Genomic DNA, 21,123 nt, shown 5'->3' with positions numbered 1-21,123 from the left:
AAATGTAGCTGATTGGGTTAGTAGAAGCTTTGCATACATCATATTTATTTTTATCTTGTGGCAAGCAATTTAATTGCTAGAGGCCTGGTAATTTATTTTCATGTTTAAGATCCTGAAAAAGACCATTTCATTCATTCTGACCATTACTTTGTAATGCAGTACTTTGCAAACTAGCACTGGATGTAGGTTACAGAGGCAACTTTTTTTTTCTGCTTGTAAGGCTGGGTCTACATTATGAATCTTACAGAGGCACAGCTCCTGCCTAGCCACTCTTTGCTGGCGGGGAAGAGCTCTCCTGCTGGCATAACTAAAGCACCCCCGACGAGCTCGCAGGTATGCCATTGGCCTTGGCTACATTGGCAATTCACAGTGCTGCACTTGCTGCGCTCAGGGGTGTGGAAACCCCCCCCCACCCCCCCGAGTGCAGCGCTGTAAAGCGCCAGTGTAATCAGCGCTGCACGCTCGCTCGCAGCGCTGCAAGCTCTTCCCCTCAGAGGTGGAGCTCTCGCAGCACTGGTGGTGTGATTACACTCGCGCTTCACAGCACAGCGCTGTGAATCCGCGAGTGTAGCCAAGGCCATTATAACTTAGACACTACTGCGATGGTTCCATCGAACTGGCTGTGTCTACAGTGGGGGTTAGGTTGGCCTAAGGACAACGCATAGGGTGTGAAGTTTTTCACACAACCATGTATTTAGGTTGACCCAAGTTTTAGGTATAGACCAGGCTGTAATGTAGTTTGGAGCTAAGGCAGAGGAAAATATCAGACTAGATGTACCTTTTTAGTAATACTGTTGTATGAATATACAAAAATTAAGGTTTGAAGCAAATTATTGTACTTACCCAGCTAAAGATGACCGAGAAAATCTCTGATGTTTGCTTATAGTAAATGCATCAAATGTTTTACAAATATATTTTTTTAACTTCCACTTGTGAGCTGGTGGGTGGCCTAATAGGCCTGTGCATTGCTGTGAAGAAGCCCTGTGTTCCCTTCCTGCTCACTCCATTAGTTTGGGGCTGGGAGTCTGCAGAAGCAATGTAGTCAGTCTCAAGGAGATAGTTTGTTCTGCACTGCTTGCTATGAATCCCTTTGTCAAATTAGGTCCTGCCTATATATGAGAGATTTCCACTAGTGTAGTTAAATCAATGCAAACCCCTGCATAGCCATAATGCACTGCATAGCTTTAAAATGGGGCTTATACTTATGTTAAATAATCAGATCCTACACTGGATCAAGGTAGTTGCACCACCATAACCCATGCTCTTACATCTGTGTAGTGTAGCTACATTAGGGATTTGCATTGGTGTAACTACTCTAATATAGACAGAGTGTAAATCTTACTCCTGGGGAAATTCTGTGCCAAAAAATAAAAAATTATGCACACAATATTTTAAAATTCTGCAAATTTTATTTGTCAAAATAACAGTATATAATCATTCCAGTTATTTTGGTAATTTATTTCAAAATACTTTACCAAAGTATGACTGTAACAAATAAGACACACACACACACGCACAGCAGAGAGTTAGAAACCCCTAGGACAACCGAGTTCCTGTTTCTCTGCCCCCGCCCCCCCCAGAGCCCAGTCATGGGGGGGGGGGGCAGAGCCCCGCTCTCCCCCTCCCCCGAGCCCAGCTGTGGGGATCCCCTGGCCCCCCTCCCAGCCCAGACACTCTCACCTCCTAGAGCCCAGGGATCCAGAGGGAGAAACAGCCTGATGCTGGTCCTGGTCCTGTGTGCTGTCACCTCCTTCAGGGCATGCTGGGGACTGCAGCTGCCAGGAACCCTCCAGCTCCCTCGCCCTCCCCTCTGGCATGGTCTTCTATTTGCAAGCTGGGCTCTTCTGGGTCCAGCAGCCCCTAGTGGAGGCCAGCAGCTGTGCAGTCCATTTCTGAGGGGCAGGGGAATGGAAATTCTGCACACATAACACTAATTTCTGTCAAATTCTGCATTGTGCAGTGGCACAGAATTCCCCCAGGAGTACCTGAAACTCTGCATCCAGCCACGAGGGGGTGCCTTAGAGTTGAGATGCATGAGGGGGTGAGAGTGGCTGGGCTGGGAGGAGATATGAATTTTTGTCTGTTGTTACAGATGTACCTGTTGACAGGTTTTTTGAAATTGCGAAAATAATTGAAACTGGCATGATTATATAGTGTTCTTTTGACAAATAAAATTTGCAAAATTTTAAAATATTGTGTGCATAATTTTTTTGGCACAGAATTCCCCCAGGAGTAGTTGCAGGAAACTTGGCCGCTAGCAATCCCTCCTGGTGGCCACTTTCTTGGCCATAGTGATCCCTCTCAGCCGGTCTCTTACCCAGACTCCTGCACTGGGTCTTTTTGGCTCAGCCCTGTGGCAGAGTTATGTAACCGTTCAGTTCGCTTCTGGGGTTCAGGACTAAACAAAAGGTCCTTTGCCAATTCTGGGCTCAACTCCAAACTGTTAAGTGTTTTTTGCTATTCCTGTATTTGACTCCAGTTCCCTTACCCATGTAGGCCCTGGCTGAGGACTCCTCTCCATCAGAGAGACCTGTCTCCTCCACAGTCTCTTTCCAGCTGTTCTCTTTCAGGGCAGGTTAGGTCAACTTATTACTGTGGTGGTTCATGCCCAGACTACCCTCCTTCTGTCAGTAGTGCGTGTCCTCACTAGGAGGGCTTCCACCAACTTAAGAGGGATGGGGGAGGGGGGGTGCTCCACATGCAGCTCTGTGCCCGGAGCCTGGCTCCCTGCTCCCTGCCATCGGGAGCCTGGCTGCCCCCCAGGGCTTCCTGCTGGGGATGTAAGCTGCCTTATGTTGACCAAACTCTATAGTGTAGACCAAGCCTCAGTCTACTTATATGGCTTAGTTCCGCCTCTTTTATCCAGGATGTGGTTAGATCCCCGCTGCGCCCACCCACCCACCCCCGACAGAAATTCAGAGCATGACTATTTGGGTCCTTTCCCTTGCCTTGCTGATGATGGTAGTTAAGCTCAATAACAGACTGCATCCAGCTGAACAATATTGTCTCATAGTTTACTTGTGCTCTCCTGGCAGTCTATATCAGGGTGGATTGATTTAAATCAAAGCGATTTTAAATAATTGATTTTAATGATTTGAATCCGCAAACAGGAAACATTGATTTAAAATCGATTTTAATCAAGTTTTGCATTTGTACTTTTTAGTTGTTTTCCTAAAGAAAGTTTCTCATTGGTGGGTAACCATCATAACGTTGATTTGCAACTAACCATAGCCTTTACACTAAATTTGGTTGTTCTTTTTACTAACTGGGAAGATGCGCTATAGCTGTACTAATTTATTTAAGCAATTATATAGTTGATTGATATTTTTATTTGTGATTTGTGCCACGCTCTAATTGAATGGAAATTCAATTAAATGCACAAACCCAACATTTTAATTAAAAAAAAAAATTACCTTAAGTGTGCTGGATATGTAAGGAAAAATAATTAAAAAATTTTTTTGCATTAAAAACTAATTTATTAAATAAACTACTACCTGTTAGGGAATTGAAGGGATTGAACTAGTATATTTCATCCTCTCCTCACTAGTTTTTATTCATAAATTGGAAAAGGAAAACAAACTTTCCTGCTTTTTCAGTTGGTTTCTAACTTCTGAATGAACTAGTTATTGCACTGAGAGAGTTGAATAAACTGAAATGAAAATCTGGTTTAGCATTGCAGCAAACTGATTCCAGGTGCTTAGTCAGTGGCTTCTACCAGTTCAGTGGTCTGACTTGCTTTAAAACAAGGCAGAAAATATGTACTGTTCAATATTTTTTTATTTTTATTTAATTTGAATGCTTTTAATATAATACATTTAGATCTTAACATAACTGTCAATTTTAAATTTACTTTTAAATAGTTTTAAATTTAATTTAAATAAAAACAGATTTAAAACTCTTTATCCATCCTGGTCTGTATCTTGTTTCTTGTCAGAATTAGACTGTAAGTCCCTTGGGGAGGGACCATCTTTTTGTTCACTGTTTGTACAGTGCCTTGCACAATGGGATCATAGCCTGTGACTAGAGTCACTAGGTAGTTGCTACAATAATCAAATGATAAATAACAAGCGATATGAATTAAAACTGATTTTAGTTATTTTTGTGCAAGTCTGTGTGTAGACATTTCTGTTTCAAAATTGGACGTAGCTAGAATTGATTTTAGTTAAAGTTGGTCAATTGCCAACTTTAACTAAAGTAGAGTTAACTACTTTAATTCCAAAATAGCATCCATACATACTTGCACAGAAATAACTAAATCAGTTTTAATTCACACTCCTTATTTCAGTATAATTTTGTGTGTAGATCAGCCCAAAGTAGAGATGAAAAGGATTTTTGTTTTAAAAAAAAAAAAAAAAAAAAAAAAAAAAAAAAAAAATCCCCAAGCCGTCATCTTTTCCTAGACTCATAGAACTGGAAGGGACCTCGAGAGGTCATCTAGTCCAGTCACCTGCACGCAAGGCAGGTCTAAGCATTATCTAGACTATCCCTGACAGGTATTTGTCCAACCTGCTCTTAAAAATCCCCAATAGTGGAGATTCCACAACCTCTCTATGCAATTTATTCCAGTGCTTAACCACTCTGACAGTTAGGAAGTTTTTTCCTAATGTCCAACCTAAACTGCACTGCCCTTGCTGCAATTTAAGCCCATTGCTTCTTGTCCTATCCTCAGAGGTTAAGAAGAACAATTTTTCTCCCACCTCCTTGTAACAACCTTTTATGTACTTGAAAACTTATCATATTCCCCCTCAGTCTTCTCTTCTCCAGACTAAACAAACCCAATTTTTTTCAATCTTCCCTCATAGGTCATGTTTTCTACACCTTTAATCATTTTTGTTGCTCTTCTCTGGACCTTCTCCAATTTGTCCACATCTTTCCTGAAATGTGGTGCCCAGAACTGGACACAATACTCCAGTTGAGGCCTGATCAACGCACAGTAGAGCAGAAGAATTACTTCTCATATCTTGTTAACAATACTCCTTCTAATACATCCCAGAATGTTTGCTTTTTTTGCAACAGTGTTACACTGTTAACTCATATTTAGCTTGCGATCCACTATGACCCCCAGATCCTTTTCCGCAGTACTCCTTTGTAGGCAGTCATTTCCCATTTTGTATGTGTACAACTGATTGTTCCATCCTAAGTGGAGTACTTTGCATTTCTCCTTATTGAATTTCATCCTATTTACTTCAGACCATTTCTTCAATTAGTCCAGATCATTTTTAATTTTAATCCTATCCTCCAAAGCACTTGCAACCCCTCCCAGCTTGGTATTGTCCGCAAACTTTATAAGTGTACTCTCTATGCCATTACCTAAATCATTGATGAAGATATGAACAGAACCGGACCTTGCGGGATCCCACTCATGTCCTTCCAGCATGACTGTCAACCACTGATAACCCCTCTCTGGGAATGATTTTCCAACCGGTTATGCACCCACCTTATAGTAGCTCCATCTAGGCTGTATTTCTCTAGTTTGTCTATGAGAAGGTCATGTGAGACAATATCAAAAGCCTTACCAAAGTCAAGATATACCACATCTACCGCTTCTCTCTTCCCCACCCACAAAAAAATCCACAAGGCTTGTGACCCTGCCAAAGAAACCTATCAGGTTGGTTTGACACGATTTGTTCTAGACAAATCCATGCTGACTGTTATCACCTCATTATCTTCTAGGTGTTTGCAAATTGATTTCTTAATTATTTGCTCCCTTTCTGGGTACATACATGAAGCTGACTGGTTTGTAATTCCCCAAATTGTCCTTATTTCCCTTTTTATAGATGGGCACTATATTTGCCCTTTTCCAGTCTTCTGGAATGTCTTCTGTGACTTTTCAAAGATAATTGCTAATGGCATAGATATCTCCTCAGTCAGCTCCTTGAGTATTCTAGGATGCATTTCATCAAGCCCTGGTGATTTAAAGGCATCTAACTTGTCTAAGTAATTTTTGACTTGTTCTTTCCCTGTTTTAGACTCTGATCCTACTTCATTTTCACTGGCATTCACTATGTTAGATGTCCAATTGCCACCAACCTTCTTGGTGAAAACTGAAACAAAAGTCATTAAACACCTCTGCCATTTCCACATTTTCTGTTACTGTCTTTCCCCCCTCATTGAACAACGAGCCTACTCTGTCCTTCGTCTTCCTCTTGCTTCTAACGTATTTATAGAATGTTTTCTTGTTACCCTTTATGTCCCTAGCTAGTTTGATCTCATTTTGTGCCTTAGCCTTTCTAATTTTCTCCCTACACACTTGTGTTATTTGTTTATATTTATTCTTTGTAATTTGACTGAGTTTCCCCTTTTTGTAGGACTCCTTTTTTGAGTTTTAGATCATTAAAGATCTCCTGGTTAAGTCAGCATGATCTCTTGTCATACTTCCTGTCTTTCCTACTCAGTGGGATAGTTTGCTCTTTTGCCCTTAATAATGTCTCTTTGAAAAACGGTCAACTGTCTTCAATTGTCTTTCCCCTTAGACTTGCTTCCCATGAGATTTTCCCTACTGACTCTTTGAGTTTGCTAAAGTCTACCTTCCTTGAATCCATTGTCTTTATTGTGCTGTTCTACCTCCTACCAGTCCTTAGAATCGTGATCACTTTCACCCAGGTTGCCTTCCACTTTCAAATCCTCAACCAGTTCCTCCCTATTTGTCAAAATCAAATCTAGAACAGTCTCCACCTTCCGAAATAAAAAATTGTCTCCAATACATTCCAAGAACTTGTTGGATAATCTGTGGCCTGCTGTGTTATTTTCCCAACAGATGTCTGGGTAGTTGAAGTCATCACCAGGTCCTGTGCTTTAGATGATTTTGTTAGTTGTTTAAAAAAAGCCGCATCCACCTCTTCTGCCCGGTTTGGTGGTCTGTAGTAGACCCGTACCATGACATCACCCTTGTTTTTTACCCCTTTTATCCTTCCCCAGAGACTTTCAACAAGTCTCTTATTTATCTCAACCTCAGTCCAAGTGTGTATCTTTTTGATATATATCAATCAAAAAGGCAACACCTCCTCCTTTTTTTTCCCTGCCTGTCCTTCCTGAGCGAGCTGTACCTTTCTATACCAATATTCCAGTCATGCGTATTATCCCACCAAGTTTCCGTGATGCCAACTATGTCATGGTTTATTTACTAGCATTTCGAGTTCTTCCTGCTTATTCCCCATATTTCTTGCATTAGTATACAGTCATCTAAGATACTGATTTGATTCCCCACCAGTTCTGTCTTCTTTCACTTATTTCTGCTATAACAGACCATGCTCCCTCCAGATTTTGACCCTTTCAACACTTTCAATGATTAACGTTTGCTTAATGTCTTTGACAAAGATTCAACACTTTAATTTCTTCAGTTAAAATATTAAGAGCCCCTTGATAAATGTCGTCATACCTCCCAATTGTTTAAGAAAACCAGAGATCAGACTTCATCTTCATATTTCCAAGGTAAAAAGCAGCCAGAAAATGTTTGTGCCACATCTTCTTTATACACCATAAACTGTCAAAATCCAATTTAAAATAAATAACAAAAACTAGGGGGAAAAAAACCTAAGAGTTAACTCAGTTACAAATGTGTCGTTAAAGAGAATGTCCTAAACATTTTCTAGTTAAGGAAAAAAAGTGTTTAGGAGAGGAGACATTTACCCATATATGTTCTGCTCATTTGCATCTGTGTGAAAAGTAGATATTTAAATTGGTCTTCATAATACAGCTCTTTAATATTAGAGAGTTCAGATAACTGGGTTTTAGAACTTCTGTACTAAGATTCTTATGTGATATTTATTGGCTTGTGATTTCCACTATTTGTCTGAAAATTCACACTTCTGAGTTTATAATTGCCTAGTGGTACACAGTGGTTCATGGAACTCTACTGCCTTTAGGAATTCCACTAGTAAAGGATTTTTCTTCTTCTGTCTGAACAGCTTCTTGTCAGTCATTTCTCATCTCAACCTCAGTATTTTCCTTAGCAGTTCTAAAGCTTGTCTCCATTCTCTTGAGCTTTCCTTTTTAGGGTATGTCCAAGTATGTTATGTAATTTGAATTTAGCTATTTTCAGGAAGGGGAGGGATTCCCAGTTTCAATGTTCGCAAATATTAAAGAGTTCCTTCTCATTTGACTTGTTTCTTTTTAGCCTCTTCATATCAGGAAAGTTCACTGGAGTTAGATTTATTACTATTTTAAATAGCTGATTCTCAGCCTTCAGATGCTGAACAGCCAACGTAAGCGTATCATACTGTATTGTTAAAGTCCTGAATTTGATGTCATAAAAATTTTGCAGCATGACGTGTCATATGAAGAGTGGCCTAGTGGTTAGGGCATTAGCTTGGCATGTGGAAGAGCCAGGTTCAATTCCTTGCTCTGTTACAGACTTCCTGTATGATCTTCTCTTAAGATTTGTCCATAAGGTTATTCTGTAGCAGCAGTTCTCAAAGTGTGGAGGGCGGAGGAACCTTTTTATTGGGGGGGGGCTGGGGCCACCCCCCATGTGGGGACGAGGAGGGAGTGCCCCCATTCCTGCTCCGGCCTCGCTCCTTTTCTTCCCCCAGATCAGCTCTGATTCCAGCTGCAGCTCCATTCTGTCCCTAGTCCAGCCCCAGCTCAGCTCAGCCCTCATTCCTTCTCCATCCCCAGACCAGTTTCGCCCCAAGCTCTGCTGCTGAGGAAGCCTTGGCTGTGCTGTAATGGAGGGTGTGTGTGGACCGATTCCATTACGCCCCCACCCCCCTTTACCAGTGACTGGAAAAGTTTGAGCACCACTAGAGTAAGATAGGACATGAATTTTAAAGCAGACCAGCTATACTAGAATAACTACATGTGTAGACAGACTTTCTGCCTAACTGTAAAATGGTGCTAATATCACTATCCCTACCACATGGGGGTATTGTGAGGATAAATACAGTGATTTGGGCTAAATAAGTACCTTATTGCACATCTTCAAAAATTCAACACTGATAGGGTGAAAAGCATTATTTGACTTCCAGTAAGCAAAGAATTAACTCCAGCCTCCTCTCTCTCAAAGATGTTAGGAAAGTGGAGGCCTGATCAAGTGCTCCAAAGAAAATACTATTAAAAACAGTTGAGTGATCAGATGGAAGAGGATTTTGTGGAACTCTGCCTCCTCCCAACAGTTATTACAATTAAGGTTTAATCCAAGTTTGGAAAAGCAGGAAGTGTGTTTAACTGGCCACATTTTGCTTAGTTTCTTTTAATGTGGGCACACTGAGGGTCAAAAATAAAGCCTTGGATAAAAATTTCACTTGGTGAAAGACTTATCTTGTTGATGAAAAAGCTGACCCTTTGTTGGCACATTGGGCTACATATAAGACCATAAACAACCTCCTAAACTTTTATATCTGTGTTTTTTAAATGGATCAGATTGTGTTGGTATATAACTAGTAAGGTGTGGATACCAGAACTGGTGTGTTGCAGTTGGATCCTTGCTTATAAGACCATACTTACCACAACAGTATATCTTTTGGGAACTGGTTGCTGAAGAATTACATGATTGAAAGAACTTCAAAATTAAAGTTCTGGTACCTATACTAATCTACATTCTGAGATGTATGTTTGGTAACCATTAATTCAGTTAGAGAAATTAGGATTTCTTTGCACAAACCTCCCTAGTTGAGACGCTTCAACAAGAAGTGAACAGCTCCCCCCCCCCCCCCCTCCACTATGCTGTATTTTCTACCAGTGTATTTAGTAAAGCTGCACAGTATAACTGGTGAAATGCTGAACCCTGATTATCAGGTTAGATAACTCAGGATTTTCTGACAGTCCTCTGTGGAGATCTGAATAGCAGTTTTGTGCATTATGCCTTTTTAAAGCACACCTACATTTTTAACAGGAGGAACTAAGCAGCACACTGGGAGCTTAACAAACAGGCCACAAGACAAGTTAAACAAGATGAATAATTGGCATGGCATTATATTAGTATGCCTATAGCTGCTTTAATTTTACTTTGTTCACAGGGTCACTTAGTTTTCCTTTACTCTCCCACGGAAATTTTATGCACATTTACTCTGACAGTAACTCTCTTGCAATCTCCCATCAGTCTGTAGAGCACAAAGAGTGAATATTTATATAACTCCTTTTAAAAAAATGTAATACTCTTCTGTTTGGGAAGAGAGATGCAGAGCCAAGTGTGGTATCTATTTCTTTAAAAACAAAAACCCACACCCATATTCCTCTAGGAGCAGTACTTAACAGTTGTAAAGAAAATCTGTTTGCTTACAGAGGATGCCTTGTGGTCTTGAGATGGTTGCTATCTTAGTTGGAGCTGTTTTAGAGGAGAAAAATGTAGAACTGTCTGGAATTTCAATTAGAAGAAAATTGAAGGACTTGGAAGTTTCAAATGGCAAGGAGGAGAAAAGTAAAGTTTCTATTCAACTTTTTTTTAATAGTTTGTCATTTGCTCTGAGGGTTGTGTGTGTGTATGCATGTATATTTCCAACTATACACCCACCCAACACATTTTGAAGAAGAGAGGTTATTTTTATTTGACCTAACATTTAAAGTATCCTCTGATATTCCTGGGGAACAGGAGGAGGGAGTAGGTGGAATTGTGGTGGGTTTTACAATCCTAGTGCAAGTAGTATGTAGAAGGAATGGAAGAAGTGGAGACAAAACATGATTTTGAATGCTTTAAACCATATATAACTTATAAAACTTGTAAGTAAAATATTTTTCTCCGAATATCTGAGCTCCAGCAGGGATGGAAGCCTTCTGGGATGGTAATAGAAGTTGTTGGAGGATCCAGAGCTCTCTGCAGATGCCAGGAAAGACTCCATCTAGGCAATGAAAAGAGTATGGGATGGTCGAGAGAGAGGGTTTGGAGGGAGTGGATACAACTGCAGCTGGGGCCAGAAGCTTTCTGGGAGATTGCCACACTGTTAGAAGAAGCTGTGAGATAAGGTGAAGGGGGAAAACTTTGATGCTAGAGTACATCAGTCTGGCAGTTTCTAAGACCTCATTGTGGTATTGTTTGACATTGTGGAAGAATTTCAGCTCATGCGCACGGCATAGGAGACGCATCTGATCCTTTCCGATAAATTGTTTGAAGTAGATAACTTACAAAAAGCTCTGTTCTTGTATTTTGCTGAATATACAGTGTAATGATAGTTCATTGTATCCCAAGTACTGTTAACTCAAAGTTAGCAAATATTTATAGTGTAGTAGAATTGTTTGTTTATGCTTTGTAGTCAATGCACAGGTTTATTTGCTTGCTTCAGTTGAATGTGTGGGAGGTGCTTGAACTTTCTTGGAAATAAAGTTCAGCAGTCACATTAAGGCAGAGGTGGGCAAACTACAGCCCACGGGACCGTCCTGCTCAGCCATTGAGCTTCCAGCCGGGGAGGCTCACCCGCAGCCACAGCGCCGCACAGGCAGCGCTCTGGGCAGCGAGGTTGCTTGCTCCTACTGAGCAGAGCAGCAGCGTGTCTTGCTCCGGCCAGCCGGTCGGCGCGGCTGCCAGACATGCGGTTCTGAGTGGCATGGTAAGGGGTTTGGGGGGTTGGATAAGGGGTGGGGAGGTCCCAAGGGGCGGTTGGATGGGGCGGAGGTTCTGGGGGGCAGTCAGGGGATAGGTGGGGGGATTGGATAAGCGTGGGGGTCCCGGGGGGCCTGTCAAGGAGTGGGAGTGTGGATAGGGGTCAGAGCAGTCAGGGGACGGAGCAGGGGAGCTGGATAGGGGTGGGGTCCTGGGGGCAGTTAGGGGCGTGGGGTCCCGGGAGGAGGTGGTTAGGGGACAAGGAGCAGGGGGAGGGTTGGATGGGGGGGCGGGAAGTGGGAGGGGGTAGATAGGGGGTGGGGGCCAGGCACTTCAGGGAGGCACAGCCTTCCCTACCCGGCCCTCCATACAGTTTTCCAACCCCAATGTGGCTCTCGGGCCAAAACATTTGCTCACCCCTGCATTAAGGGTATGTGTACACTGCAGCCGGGAGTGTGCCTCCCAGTCTTGGAAGACTTCTGCTAGCTCTGTTTGAGCCAGCGTGCTAAAAATAGACGTTGTGGCATGGGCAGTGGCTTGGGCTAGCTGCCCAAGTCCAAACCTGTCTGAGCTCGGTGGTTATCCTGAATCAGTACCTGTGTAGCAACATCCACACTGCTATTTTCATGCTAACTCTGAGCTAGCACAATAAATCTGTCTACCTGGGCTGCAAGGCATGCTCCCAGCTACAGTGCAAATGTACCCTAACAGTCCAGGCTATCTGTTTCTCCTCTGAAGACTTTCTTTTGGCACCTTAAGGGTCCCAAGTAGTGGATGCAGCTTCCTTTGAATAAAGGAGAACGGAACTGGGTCATTTGGGGAGCATATTAATTTCTGATGTAACTAATTTCATCTGCTTCAGGGGAATTACACCCTGGTGATAATTTCAGACTGGGTGTAAACAGGTGTAGTTTCCATTTTACTTTCCAGGTTCAGTTTACTGTTTCTCATAGTAGGTTGTGTACTTGCTGCAAGTTGGTTAGAGAACAGGTGTTTAGTAGTGACCGTTTATACTAATGCTTATTCTTGTTAGCAGAGCCAACTGGGGGTGTGTGTGTGTGTGTGTGTATGTATGTATATATATATATTTTATTTTTTGGTTTGGCCAATGAAGTGAAAAATCAGGGAAATTACTCAGTTTGAAAAGTGCTCAGAATTTATCAGCAAATCAGAAAGGTCCACTTCAGTCGTCTTTTAAGGGCCAGCTTCAGAGAGAGAAGATGGGTGAGGTAATATCTGTTATTGGACCTATTTCTGTTGTTGAGCGAGACAAGCTTTCCAGCTTTCATAGAACTCTTCTTCAGGTCTAGAGAGTCATATTCTCTCTCTCTCTCTCCCTCTTCCCCCACTGAAGCTGTCCCTAAAATCTTTTTCCCACATGAAGCTAATCGGATCAAATTTATGAATGCTTTTGAGTTGATTGAAACTGTGTTTGTTTTTTTTAACAAATAATCTATTTGTCTGAAAAAAATTTCCCCAGCTCTAGTAGAAACGTCAACCATTCTAGCCCCGAAATCTCATAGATCCATGTAGATCTCAGGTGCTCTACAGGAGATGAGGGTCTGGAGTCCCCATGCTGCTCTGGTGCACTGGGGTCCTCATAGCTATCCAATAGCTTCTGATAGTAGCTCACTATTGCCAGTGCTGCCTCTGTCGCTGTCAGCTGCTCTGGGCTTCTTCTGTGCTTCACAGAGGAGAGGGTCTGTGGAAATGGTAAATGCAGTTAGGACTAGGGTTTTTTAGTGGTGTTCCTACTGGATACTGAAAGATGAGGATAACACACATTCTCTTTTCCCAAGCCTTCTCTTTTCCTCTCCTGAGCTGAACCCACAGAAAAGTTGTAGGGAGAAAATTTTAGGCTTTGGTGAAAGTCTGGGACTTTGAAAGGCTATAAAACTCTGGCAACAGTTCATGGGAGGAAATACCGGTTACTCACTACAGGCTTTTCTATAGGCTACTGTATCATCTGGCTTATAAGTAGTACATTTCTGAAGGCATACAGTATAGACGTTATGATGGGTAACCAATTATTTATTAATGGAATTTGTCAATGTGGGTTCTCTTGCAGTCTCATGTTTGTATTTACACTGGAAAAATCAACTTTGATGCAATATATTGTGATTTGTTTTTGATTCCTCACAGTCTAGCTCTGTTTATTTTTGGGCTTTAAAAAACTTTTTATTGTATTATGGTGGCACTGCCTTCAACATTGCTGAGACTTCTTAGAGGTAAAGACTGCTTTGTGAAAACATGCCTCTTTGGTGTCTCTCTCGTCTCCATTTTACGGTATAATGGAGCAATACAAGTAAGTGCTGTTTGCAGAATGTTGTCAGTCCTTTGGGAAGATTTCCACTTCTTAGAGTACTGCAGCCTGGAGGGAAATAATTCCAAAAGGGTAATGTGTTAATAGGGAGAAGAATTGTTTAATAGAACTGTAACCCCTTACAAACTTCAGGTGAAACTGGTTTCTGTGTGTGAATAAAAAAACCACTTTATCTGAAGTGGAAATAAAATCTGGCTAAATGCTATGGTGTATAAAAGTAATCACTGTATTTCTCTTGTAGGTGTGTGCTGAAGCAACAGCTATTGAACTATGGCATCTGTAAAGGTTTGGTGTACTTTAGTTCTGAGCTTTCTGCTGCCTCATTCTTATGCCCATATGGACTTCTTCACTTCAATTGGTGAGATTTGCTTTTGTATGTACAGTGAATAACTGCAGAGTTCTGTCTCCCAACTTTCAGAACGGACTCTGCAATGATGTGATTAAAGATGAAGCTGTGTGCTCTATTAATTAGCATAGCTCTAAATGCACCAGTAGTTTTAAGTGTCCTGATTGCTTTTTTTATCTTTTTGAGGGAAAATCTTCATTCAAATCAGTTCTGTTGTTAAAATGACGACAAGAGAACAGGATACACATTCATTGTATTCTGTTACAGATATTGGATTCAAAACCATAGTTTGGATTGAGCTACTTTTTGTGAATTGAGTAAATGAAATAACTCTTGATTAGGACGCACAATTCCAGCATTTCAGGATCCCATCTTTATCCCTCTCAATATTTTAATGTTGTATGAAGCATTTGTTAAACTAGTATTTACTCTAGGATTAAGCGGTTCAGCTGCCTGTTTGCTGTATTTCCTGTAGGATTTACTGCTTTATGAATTTGTAGCTGAGAAACAATCTGTCAGTGTAAGCAACGCAATTTAAACAAATACTACTTTGTGTAGCTCCATAATTAATTCTTGCCATATTTGCTATGTACCAGATGTATTTGAACAAGAGCTTACTCCCTCACAGCCTTTATTCTCTTCTAAATGAGTCCTGAATTAGTCATAATGCTAAATTTGACACTGCATTCACTTCCATGGCAACAAGCTATGTCAAACACAGGATTGTCTCTCTACTGTAAGTTCTGTCAAAAGGAGAGAAATCTTATTTGAACGCCTCTTCATGGATAATAAGAACGACACAGAATGGCTAGCCAAGTAAACACCACTGTGTTTTCTTTCCTTTTTTTTTTTGTGCCCAAGTTTGTTCCAATGGGAAATCTCTCTAAATCAGTGTTTCTCAACCTTCTTGATATCAGGGACTGGCTTGCTACCTTCCTAAGTGTGCCAGGGAGGTGTCAGGGACCAGACACTCAACCGGTGATTGAGAAACAATGCTCTAAATGAGGAGGAGCAGGAGATCTAATAATTGAAATAATTGCTTCCTGTCTAGGTCACATGACAGACTTAATTAACACAGAAAAAGACCTGGTGACATCACTGAAAGATTATATCAAGGCAGAAGAGAGCAAGCTGGAACAGATCAAAAAGTAAGCAGCTGGTTTCATAACACTAATATTTAATTGTGACTCCACCTTCATGTACAAGAAGGTTCCTGAAGGCTGAACAGGAATTTATTGCCTATGGGGATAAAAATTAATTAGTAATTTCTGCAAGATTTTTGTCCTAAATGAATGTCTCTTTTGTGAGTCGTCATTTTGTTTTATTAATTTTATGATGGTGAGTCTGATTTCTGTATTGAGAAACTTTGATTTCTCTTGGCAGGATTCCCAGGTGAGTTTAGGTCTTCCAAAAACATGCCTTGCTGATAGGAAACTAACAAATCAAAAGTGTGTGGGTTAGAGAAAACATCATGATGTGCTGTAGCTTAAAAAGTTTTAATATATTGCGATGGCTGCAGTGTGGGTAAGCTGTAACTAGTCCAATAGGCTTCCCAAATGAATTCTAGTAAATCATAACAAAATCACCCCGGGCCATCATCTCTTCTGTATATGCCATATCTTTTTCATAAAAGCGGAGTTGGTTTTAAATAAAAAATTTGAAACTGTATCAATTACCATTTTGTCCAACAGTAAAGATTTTAGGGGGAAGGCCCAATATCGCAAAATGTACCAGGGTTGGGGATTGGGGGAGGAACCTTGTCCCACTGGAAAGGGGAATTCCTACCTTTCAAATGATTTTTTTTTTTATGTAACTTCATCTCTTTGTAGCCTAGCCATGGTGGGTTATGAGATTTATGACCTTTCAGTGGTCCAAAAGATTACTGCCTGTATTACATCTTGGAGCATTGTAACTTTAAAGAAGGAAACTTTTATGTCCAGCTATATTTATTTACTTATTTTTGAGGCTTTCTAAAATACATCTGTTTGAAGTCGTACATAGGTTTGAAATGTTAGAAGTAGGCTATACAGCCACAAATTAGTTTCATCTGCCCAGTGATCGCTATCAAAGGTGTGTAAGTGGAACTTTATCACATAAGCATCATTACTGCATGTGTATGCTATATAGACATGTACATAGCAGTTTAAAAACCAAAGAATTCAAAGTTAAAACAAAAACATCCTGTCTTTAAAACTTGCTGGACACCATTCTACAGCTGCAGGGAATAAATACATTCCATTGGCTCCTGAAGTTGGGGCGGGGGGGGGAAGGTCCCATTAATCTGTGGGTGGATTATGGTTGGGTTTATATAGTATGGAAGCTTATTAGGAACAAAGTCTTGGCTTCAGCCTCTGGTCTTATGGTTGTAAAGATGGTTTGTATCCACTTATTAACTTTTTTAAATGGTCATATAATAGTAAATAGGGCTTTGGAGCTGTGCTCCAGTTCTGCTCCAGGCAAAAACCCGCTGCTCCGTGCTCCAGCTGTGGGCTCCGCTCCAAAGCCCTGATAGTAAAAATGCTATCAATTCAGTGAAATTGTATTATCAAGCTTTTTTGCGTTAACACGTTGTTAAAAGCTGGAAGCATTACACAGAGCTGCCTGCTCAATCCCTGGCCACGGAAGAAGAGCACAGTGCTTGTTATTAATCCTGTATTGGCTGGCAAATAGCACTAGCACTTCCAGGAGAGAGCCATGTCCAATTGAAGGGCTGGTCTACACTGGGAACTTACATCGCCATAGCTGGGGGTCTCAGGTGTGTGACAAGTCCACACCCCTGAGTGAAGTAGCTATGCCGACCTAACCCCCAGTGTTAGACAGCATTAGGTCTACAGAAGAATTCTTCTGTCAAGCTATCTTCCACTTCTCGGAGAGGTGGATTACTTATGCTGACAGGAGAACCCCTCCCATCAGTGTAGGTAGTGCTTACACTGAAGCACTACAGGTTTAAGTGTAGACATACCCATGCTCTGCTGTTGAGGAGGGTCACCACAACATGGGGCTTCTGTGGGCAGGAAAGGGCTTCAACAGAGGTTTGGAAGATCCATGGGAGGAGTGAATACAAATAATGAATTATTTTACTACCCAAGAGCCCAGAAGGAGCAGTGAGTCAACTAGGTAAACTTACTTTTATGTGTCTAAATATAAAGCCTATTTACTGTCTCAATCTAGGTTTTATGCAAAGTCCCCTGCTTTCTGCTGTGGCAGACTAGAAATTCTTTGGCAGCTTTATATGAATATTAAGTGTTTCCATATTACATTAATTTTACTCTACCCCTATACTTTCAGTTTTCAAGATGCTGCTGATTCTTATTTTGCATTGCACTATAGAAATTGTTGAAGGGAAGCTTGAAGATTTTTGCAACTGGATAGTGGAGAACTCACAGATGCATATTTTAGGCTGCCTGCAGATACAGGAGTACAGTGCTACATCAGCTTGCAATCAGTTCTTGTATAGGAGGTTTTATTTTATTTATTTTTAAATCTGGCTCTCATGGTGTGTGTTGGCTTTTTTGTTTGTTTTTTAAAATAAAAGCTTGGATTCTGGAGCACAGTTTCCTGGCAAAGACCAGAATATATGCCCCAGGGTTGAGCATGCTCAGTGACTAACTTTCAAAATTTAATATTTAGATACTAATTTTTTCCCTGTTATGAGTAAAACATGTTTTCAAGTACTTTTTTTTGTAAAGTACAAAAATATATCTAAATATTACATATAAATAAATTATCAAAATCCCAGGTAAGACTTTATATTGGACTATTCATTCCTGAGTGAAATTTTATAAAGGAATTGCTGGGACGCTACCTATGGCAGTATGTATTTACCTTTCTTCCTGCATATTATAGAGGAGTCCTGTGTTGGTGCATTGCGCTTTCATGTTGAAAGATCATGAGTGATGCTACTTCAAGGTTTATACCACAGCAGAGGGAGGGCTGAGAAAGATGACATTTTTGATTCCTTGCACACTAACTTTGTGTATAGATAAAGTAAAAACAAACAACTTGACTGAAAGAGCTTCCAGTACAAGAGTCATGTAGCTCGGCATTAGTTTTACAATACATAGGAAAATATTTAAGTGATGCTGTATTAAGCTTATTCCTAATATATATATGTTTCATAGATGGGCAGAGAAGTTAGATCAACTGACAGACACTGCTACAAAAGACCCAGAAGGATTCTTGGGGCATCCTGTAAATGCATTCAAGTTAATGAAACGACTTAACACTGAGTGGGGTGAACTGGAGAATCTGGTCCTGAAGGACATGTCAGATGGTAAGTTTGAGGAGATTTTGGAGTTATCAACACACAGCTAATACTCTGATTAACATTATCACCCTAATGCCAAGCAAAGCACAACTTTGTTTTTTGAGGAACATATTTTTTGTACTGCACCTGCAGTAGAAATAACAATGGTCAGACACTTTTGCTGAGAGAATTATTTGACTTGTATCTTGCATGTATCTTGATGCATGTTTTCCGTGACTTTGTGAGTCTCTCTTTAGAAGAAGACCCTGTTTTTTCTGTATGTAGGTACATGTAGTGCACTTATCACCTGATCGTCAAATTGCTGATGGTGCTGGTAAAAAGTTTAACGAGCTCTGAGCTACACAGAAAGAGGTCAAAAGCTCAACAACAAAACTTCAGGGATAAAGGGAGTAAATTCAGAGAGCTTTAATTCCTCAGAGTGGACTATTTGTGATGGTTCTGGGGGTGTCCAGGACTGAGTCACCTTGTCTACCCCTCTGCCTCCAGCAAAAGGGAAATTTGCTTGTGTTTAACTGGGTTTCAGCTCCCTGAAAAAGCAGTCTGTTAGCCACTCAATCTCCTCTAGGCTATGCCAGCTCTTACTTTTGCCTTGCAAGTTAACAATAGATGCACCCTAAGACTTTTTGAAGCATTCCATTGTAGTATTTTAACACCTTATCTGCTGAGCACTCACAGTAATACCAGGTATACCCTCCTAAAGGGAACAGTATACATACCAGTTTACTCATAGACTATAAGGCAGAGGTGGGCAAACTTTTTGGGCTGAGGGCCACATCTGGGTTTTACAAGACATAATTGTATGCAGGGCAAAATACAAATTGTATGTGGGGTTGGGGTGAGGAGTGCAGGAGGGGGCCCAGGGCAGGGGTGCAGGGTGTATGAGGGGGCTCAGGGCAGGGAGTTGGGGTGCAGAAGGGGGCTTAGGGCAGGGAGGTGGGGTGCACGGGTGCAGGCTGCAGCAGGGGGCTCAGGGAAGGGGGTTGGGATGCAGGAGGGGTGTGGCAGGGGCCTCAGGGCAGGGGTTAGGGTGCAGGGGGGGTTGCAGTGCAGGCAGGGGGCTTAGGCCAGGGAGTTGGGGGGCGGGGTGCAGGAGGGGTTCGGGCTCTGGGGTGGCAGCAGCGTGGACCGAGGCCAGGGCAGGCTCCCCACATACCTGTGCTGTGGCCCCTGGGGGAGGAGGGAAGGGCTCCGCATGCGCTGCCCTTGCAGGTACCTCCCCCAAAGCTCCCATTGGCTGTGGTTCCCTGTTCCCAGCCAATGGGAGTTGGTGGGGGTGCCTGGAGGCAAGGGCCTGGGGGGCCGCAGGGATGTCAGGCTGGCTGCTGCTGAGAGCAGCATGGGGCCTGCGGCACCATGGGAGTCAATCCCGCCTGCGGACCATAGTTTGCCCACCCCTGCTATAAGGGCTAGAAGGGGACCATCATGGTCTAGTCTCACCTCCTGCACATTGCAGGCCACAGAACTTCACCCACCCACCGCTGCATGAGGTCCATAACCTCTGGCTAATTTACTGAAGTCCTCAAATCTTGATTTAAAGACTTTAAAGTTACAGAAAAATTCACCATTTTCTCTAGTTCAAACCAGCAAGCAACCAGTACCACATGCTACAGAGGAAGGTGAAACTCCCGCCCCTCTCCCCCCCAGTGTCTTGTCTCCCTGTTGACTTAGTATGTGAATGGGGGGCCTCCATTGTGTTAATTCACAACACTTAATTTACATTAATTTATACCCCTTTCACCATCCTAAGAGAATTCTTTCCCTCCACCATCCTAAATAGAACACAGAAGTAAAAAATTAAATTGAAGGACTAATATTCAGAAGTGTACTCTAGTTTGCATGAATGAAAAACTTGATTCAAAGTATTGTGAAAATTAGACTTAAACTTATTCAATAGTGAGAGACTCTCCCACATTTTCCATATAAACTTCTATTAAAATAAGACGTCTTTCAACATACTTATGTGTGAAATTAGTGATTGTTCCCAATACGTTTGCTGGAACAATATCACCGATCCTGCCTCGAGGTTGGTTCTGCATGGGTAGTAACAGTGATACCATTTCCCCCCCCCTTTTATGCTACCTTATCTCATGATACCGCATAGGGATTCTTTTGGAAGAAGAGCCCTAAGACAACAGATAAGGATAATTAATTTTAACAGTTTATCTTTGAATTTGCTGTGTATTGGTTATTGATTTATTTATTTTTAAAAACAATTCAGCGTGGTTGGTCTTGTGTGATGTTTGGTTTATTGGCCTGTTAGGACACTCATGAAATAACTGTTGAATAATCTAGAGAGGTGCATTGTTAGCATATTACTGCTCCGTACAAATAGGCCTACACACTGTTAATCTAGAGTCCCGCCCAAAGGTGGTAGCTTTTGTAAGAAGATCTGCCTCTGATTTAATAATAGCCTGTAGTGACATGCTGGTTTTCATCCAACAATTTGTGTAGAGATATTTATTTGTAATTAAATGTTTTTTAATGTAAAACTCCCAGGACAAGCAAAGCCCAGTCCTCTTCTTGATCTCTCCAACCTTTTTTTCTCTTAAGGCTTCATCTCTAATATGACTATTCAACGCCAGTATTTTCCTAATGATGAAGATCAGGCTGGTGCAGCCAAAGCTCTCCTACGGCTCCAGGATACCTATAATTTGGATACAGACACCCTCTCCAGGGGGAATCTTCCAGGTAAGAAGCACCTGTGCTAGTTGGGG

The 21,123-nt window shown here is 41.6% G+C and overlaps 1 protein-coding gene across 5 annotated transcripts in view; it reads left to right on the top strand.

Annotated features, from left to right (window-relative positions):
• P4HA1 (prolyl 4-hydroxylase subunit alpha 1) overlaps nucleotides 1-21,123 on the top strand; it is a 62,040-nt gene that overhangs the window by 1,676 nt on the left and 39,241 nt on the right. For 4 of the 5 annotated variants that reach the window (XM_034777939.1, XM_034777938.1, XM_034777937.1 and 1 more), the window contains exons 2-5: nucleotides 14,038-14,154; nucleotides 15,194-15,290; nucleotides 18,264-18,415; nucleotides 20,960-21,097. In XM_034777939.1, coding sequence (XP_034633830.1) covers nucleotides 14,067-14,154; nucleotides 15,194-15,290; nucleotides 18,264-18,415; nucleotides 20,960-21,097 — 475 coding nt within the window. In that variant the 5' untranslated portion in view covers nucleotides 14,038-14,066. Of the gene's footprint in view, nucleotides 1-11,345; nucleotides 11,481-14,037; nucleotides 14,155-15,193; nucleotides 15,291-18,263; nucleotides 18,416-20,959; nucleotides 21,098-21,123 lie in introns of those variants that run through there. The other variant, XM_034777936.1, reaches the window with a different exon arrangement.

This window comes from Trachemys scripta, chromosome 7, assembly GCF_013100865.1.
Source record: "Trachemys scripta elegans isolate TJP31775 chromosome 7, CAS_Tse_1.0, whole genome shotgun sequence".
NCBI lineage: Eukaryota > Metazoa > Chordata > Testudines > Emydidae > Trachemys > Trachemys scripta.
Note: the sequence above shows the minus strand (reverse complement) of the source record. Positions and strands in the feature narration are given on the sequence as shown.